Source organism: Otolemur garnettii, unplaced genomic scaffold (assembly GCF_000181295.1).
Source record: "Otolemur garnettii isolate 467f Iridium unplaced genomic scaffold, OtoGar3 scaffold00043, whole genome shotgun sequence".
NCBI classification, from domain to species: domain Eukaryota; kingdom Metazoa; phylum Chordata; class Mammalia; order Primates; family Galagidae; genus Otolemur; species Otolemur garnettii.
In genome coordinates, this window is record NW_003852438.1 from 10,857,333 (window position 1) to 10,862,957 (window position 5,625).

Genomic DNA, 5,625 nt, shown 5'->3' on the forward strand with positions numbered 1-5,625 from the left:
AAAAAAAAAAAGAATCTTCCAGGTATCTATCATCTGGCTTCAACAAACAATATTTTCACTGTCCTATTTCATCTATGTTCCTCAATGAATTTATTTTAAATTTATTTGTGTTTATATTTGTTTACTCTGAGGTATAGGTAAGTGTCAATCTGAAGTATTTATTTATTGATTTAATTTTTTTTGGCTGGGGCTGGGTTTGAACCTGCTACCTCTGGTGTATGGGGCCAGTGCCCTACCCACTGAGCCACAGGCACCGCCCTATTGATTTAATTTTTTTTTTTTTTTTTGAGACAGAGCCTCAAGCTATCCCCCTGGGTAGAGTGCCGTGGCATTATAGATCACAGCAACCTCCAACTCCTGGGTTCAAGCGAGTCTCCTGCCTCTGCCTCCCAAATAGCTGGGACCACAGGCGCCCGCCACAATGCCCGGCTATTTTTTGGTTGCAGCCGTTATTGTTGTTTGGCGGTCTGGGCTGGGGATTCGAACCCGCCACCTTAGGTGTACGTGGCTGGCGCCTTAGCTGGTTGAGCTATAGGCGCTGAGCCTGATTTAATTTTTTAAAGAGACAGGGTCTTGGTCTGTTGTCCAGGTTGAAGTGCAATGGTGTCATCATAGGTCACTTCAACTTCTAATGCCTGGGCTCAACAGATCCTACCACCTTAGCCTTCCAAGTAGCTGGCACTATAGCTGCATGCCACCATGCTTGGCTAATTCTTAAAATTTTTCTGGTACAGAGTCTATGTTGCACAGGTTGGTCTCAAACTCCTGGCCTTAAGTGATTCTCCTGTCTCAGCCTCCCTAAAGTGCTGGGATTACAGGTGTGAGAACCACAGTGCCTGACAGTCTTAAGTATTTATTACAGAATAATTCTTGCTATGTCTGAAGTTTTTTAAGGGCAAAATCATCTCAAAGATAAGTTAAGTACACTCTTTAAACTGCCCTCTATGTTGAAAGGAGGAGCTCCATTCTAGATGTGTAAACACTGTGCAAGGTGTCACTTAATCCCTAAGATTGTGATACTTTTATGACCTGTCAATCTCTGATTCTCCGTGTGGATTAACTTTGTGAGACTACAGATTTTCACTTAAAATTAGGTTTATCCCTGTCACCAAGCAGGCTGTACATGCATCGTTCTTTCTGCTTTTTCTTGATTACTGCCATCTAATGTCTGTTTAGAAAATGGAAACTTAACTCTGTTGCAGTCTCAGCCTAACAGAAGAAAACACGGCACATTTGTGGTCTAAATAGATCACATGACTTTATTACAAAACAAAGAAAAATGTCTGGTGTGGGAGAAAGTCTTTCCCACTAGCATGAATAAACCTGCCCTTCTAGAAACAGGGGAGGGGAGAGATTGGGGTGAGGCTCTTATTTTTCATTTTAACTCTTTTAGTAGTGCTGGACTTTTTAAATGATGCTCCTGTATTGCTTTTAAGAAACAAAGGAACAAAATTTTGAATGATGAGGTCCCATTTCTTGAGAACTACCCAGAGAAACAAGGCAGCAAGGAAGCCCTGAGATTTAAATATTTAAAAAATCAAATAGATCTCCTCAAATGGATTGCTAACACTGAGGTTAAGACCTGTAACACAAATTTTTCCTCGTTGCCTACGTCACACTCTCCTAAGCACATATTTCACACTCAATAACCTTTTCTGAAATAATATTATTTTCTGAAATGAACTGGATTTTGTGTGTGACCTTAGGCAAATCGTTCAATTTTTCAGTGTCTTATAGTTTTTTAATGATAAATCTTACCTATCTTTGGACATTGTTTTTTGGCGCAGATCAAAAATATTGCAGAGCAGAGAGGCAAAAGCATTGGCTAAAACACCGAACCAATGTAACAATGACAGGTTCCGGGTCTTGGAACCCACTGAGGAATTTTGGGAGGAGGACGCTAGGCTTGGGGAGCTAGGATGGGTAGGATGGGAAGATCAAGGACCCAGCAGACGACAGTTCCTATTTCAACCTGCGGACAGAAGCCAAGCGTTCCAGCGCGTACCCCCAGGACCAGCTGCCCTTTCCCAGGACAGAATGGACTCTCTCACCTGCGCCCGTACCCCGGCACACCCTCTCAGGGTCCATACCTGGTTAGGGTCTCAGTCCCCGCGCCCTCCAGTGGCTTTGGTCTCGATTTCCCGGCTCTGGAGGAACAGAGACTTCTGCCCCTCCCACGACTTCGACCTGTCCCTCGGACCCGCCCCTTAGTAGAGCGTTTGAGTCCGCGGCGGAAGCCAGGAGCTTGCCATTCCTGCCCAATACCCTGTTACTGGCTGCCACTAAGCCTAGTCCTTCCCCAGACTGTGAGCTCATTAGCTTCTTCTCAACTCCGCCCTTTCCGAAGGGCGGTACAAGATGGCCACGCCCCAGCCCCAGGGATTGGTGGAGAAACTCAAATTAGCCCCGCCCCATGCTAGCGAGGGGAGGAGAGTCCAGTTAAGGGTGAGCCGGGATTGAACAGCTGATTTTCGAGAACTTGCGCTGGGCTGCAGAACCGAAACCAGCTTGAGAGCCCTGGGGGAGCTAAGGGACCCGTAAGAAGGGGTGGGACCAGAATTTCAATACTCTGGGATAGGAAGGGGAGGACTGGGGTAATAAAAACAATAATAAGTATTTTTTGACAGTACTGGGATACGCACTTTACTGTCCTTGTGTCTTTCCAAAACAACCCATTCAAGTGAAAGTCATTATCTGAACTTTAGAAGCTATTTAAAAAGTTGGCTTTTTCCAAGAAAGAAGACACTAGTCAGTGATTACTCAGGCACAGACAAGCAGAGCCTGGATTCAAGATCAAATCCTCTGACTCCAAATGCCAAATCTTTACATTTCTACTTTTTTTTTTTTTTTTTTTTTTGAGACTGGGTAGAGTGCTATGGCGTCACAGCTCACAGCAACCTCAAACTCTTGGGCTCAAGAGATCCCCTTGCCTCAGCCTCCCCAGTAACTGGGACTACAGGCCCCCACCACAACACTGAAAAAAATATTTTCTTTCTATTGTTGTAGAAATGGGTCCTTCTCTTGCTCAGGCTGATCTAAAACTTCTGACCCTAGGCAATGCACCCGCCTTGGCCTCCCTGAGTGCTGGGATTACATATGCCACCCACTGCGTCTACATTTTGCAGCCATGCTTTCCTCCTGGATAAAAAATCAGAGATTTAGTCTCAGTGCCTGTAGCCCAGTGGTTACAGTGCTGGCCACATACACCAAGGCTGGCCAGTTCAAACCCAGCCCGGGTCAGCTAAACAACAATAATGACTATTTGCAACAAAAAATAGCTGGACATTGTGGTGTGGGCCTGTAGTCCTGGCTACTTGAGAGGCTGAGGCAAGAATTGCTTGAGCCCAAGAGTTTGATGTTGCTGTGAGCTGTGACGCCACGGCACTCTATTCAGGGCAACACAGTGAGTCTGTCTCAAAAAACAAACAAACAGATTTAGATTTTGAATACGCACATGTACAGCTTTTGTATTATTATCAATTTATTCACTCTGTGGTTACCCCTATAGTCCAAGACTGCCAGCCCCAGGATCTAAGTCATAAGAAGTAGCTCTTGAATGAGGTCCATCCCCAGTAGGGAGCAGACTTTACTTCTTCTGACACCAAAGGAGTCATGGTAGTTGTTTCTTCCAAATCACTCATATATGAGGTGCCCACCAAGCCCTCCATGCTGGTCTCTTGCTGAGGGATGTTTACCTCTTTTTTCTGATAGAACTGGATGAACTGCAGAACTCCAGCCTTTAATGCAGGTCTAAGTGCAGTATGTATCACTAGACCTGCTGGCCCACTTGGCAGCCCACCTATGGCCATCAGAAGGTCATATCCCAAATCTATGGCCCCTTCTTGGCCCCGTTCTTTGGCCTTGTCTGAGCAGTTCTGAGCAGCATAATACAATGCTGTGCCCAGGTTGTAGTAAGTTATCACTCCTGGCAATAGCCTGAGGATATTGTGCACGCTTTGTTCCTGCTCATTTTCACAGTTCTCCGTGGGGAGGGAACGGTGGACCCTCTTTGAGCCTGGATGCTCCCTGGCTAACAGCTGCAGAGCCAAGGCCAGGGCTTCCACTGACACTCCCCTCTGGGTGCTTCTGCCTTTCTGGAGCCCTTGAAGATGGTGGATGAGGACCCGTGTAGCATTCACACTACCCCAGCGGTACAGCTGAAGCTCCAGGGTCTGGACATCAGCCTGGCAGCCAGCTTCCTCGAGGGCATTCCTTAGAGCCAGGCCAACCAGGTACTTGGGTAAAGGGGCCATGTAGGTAAAGCCAGGCAAGGACTTTGGGAGCATGGTCTGGCAGAACAAGGGGTCTGAGGAGGGTGGCTGGGATCCCAGGGACAGCAGAAGGTGCCTGGAGACATTTGCCGGCTTTCTATATGAAATGGCATCCATAGGGTGTAGCAGGAGGCAGCAGAGAAGCAGCTCAACTTGTATCATGATGATGCTGAGGTCACGCATGTCTGGAGCAGAGTACCCTGGAAAGTGGAGAAACCCAAAACATACAAACAATTTCTCTAAGGGTTGTGATCTAAAAGGAGCCCAAGGTGTTTCAGGGAACACCTCATACGTCTCCTACTTCCAAACTGTTTTGTTTAGGTAAAGGCCTAGGAAATAGGAAATGCAACCCAATTGCTCCCCCTTGGCCTCTCCCATTTACAGGTCACCTTGGACTTCCTCCATTTTATTTCTACCAACATGCGGGACCCCCAATTACCAGAGTCACTGAGAAGTGAGACTGCCTTGGTAGATTTTGTCGCTCCTAATCCCGTTCTGTCTGGTTCTCTGTCCAATGAAGAAAGCAGATATTTGCTTTCTCCTATGAACAGTAAGGGATGCAACCTCTGCAAATATTTATCTATTTCATACTGGCTGCTCAAACTTTGTCCCCTTGTCACACATTCAACCTCAATACCTGAGATCGTGTTCTTGGCATTTCCTATATGTCCCTGCCACATTCCCACTCTGAGCTCTGTCACCCAGGCTAGAATGCAGTGGTGCAATCATAGTTCATTGTACTCTCAAACTCTTGGCTTCAAATGACCCTCCTCCCTCAGTCTCCCAAAGTGCTAGGAATACAGGCATGAGCCACCATGCCTGGCCCCTTAGTACATATGAAATGCACAGTAGTGGCTCAGTGCCCATAGCACAGTGGTTATGGCACCAGCCACGTACACCAAGGGTAGCAGGTTCAAACCTGCCCTGGGCCAGCTGAGGCAAGAGGATTGCTTGAGCCCAAGAGTTTGAGGTTGCTGTGAGCTGTGACGCCTCATGATTAGCTGGGACTACAGGCACCCACCATGACAGCTGGCTAGTTTTTCTATTTTTAGTAGAGACAGGGTCTCACTCTTGCTCAACCTGGTCTTGAACTCATGAGCTTGAGCTATCCACTCCCCTCAGCCTACCAGAGTACTAGGATTACAGGTTGGAGCAGCCACTTTGGCCTGTTTTTCTAAGTTTTTATGTTTTATTTATTTATTTATTTATTTATTTTGAGACAGAGCCTCAAGCTATCCCCCTGGGCAGAGTGCCGTGGCATTACAGCTCACAGTAACCTCCAACTCCTGGGCTCAAGTGAGTCTCCTGCCTCAGCCTCCCAAGTAGCTGGGACCACAGGCGCCCGCCACAACGC

The 5,625-nt window shown here is 46.9% G+C and overlaps 2 protein-coding genes across 4 annotated transcripts in view; both read right to left on the reverse strand.

The window, feature by feature from the left end:
• The window catches only part of STAT2 (signal transducer and activator of transcription 2), a 29,506-nt gene extending 27,162 nt beyond the window's left edge, over window positions 1–2,344 (reverse strand). For 2 of the 3 annotated variants that reach the window (XM_023513564.1, XM_012805580.2), the window contains exon 1: window positions 2,091–2,344. The gene's annotated coding sequence lies outside the window, so the exon portion shown is untranslated. The remainder of the gene's footprint in view (window positions 1–2,090) is intronic. The other variant, XM_012805579.2, reaches the window with a different exon arrangement.
• Window positions 2,345–3,457: 1,113 nt separating this feature from the next.
• On the reverse strand, window positions 3,458–4,796 carry APOF (apolipoprotein F). The gene is made up of 2 exons (XM_012805539.2): window positions 4,711–4,796; window positions 3,458–4,471 (listed from the first exon to the last, which is right to left on the reverse strand). Exon 2 carries the CDS (start codon window positions 4,452–4,454, stop codon window positions 3,537–3,539), a length of 918 nt encoding a protein of 305 aa, XP_012660993.1. The 5' UTR covers window positions 4,455–4,471; window positions 4,711–4,796; the 3' UTR covers window positions 3,458–3,536.
• Window positions 4,797–5,625: the final 829 nt, after the last annotated feature.

Excerpts from the sequence above, each read along its gene's own strand:
- APOF (XM_012805539.2), bottom strand. The coding sequence starts at position 4,454 with ATGCGTGACCTCAGCATCATCATGATACAAGTTGAGCTGCTTCTCTGC.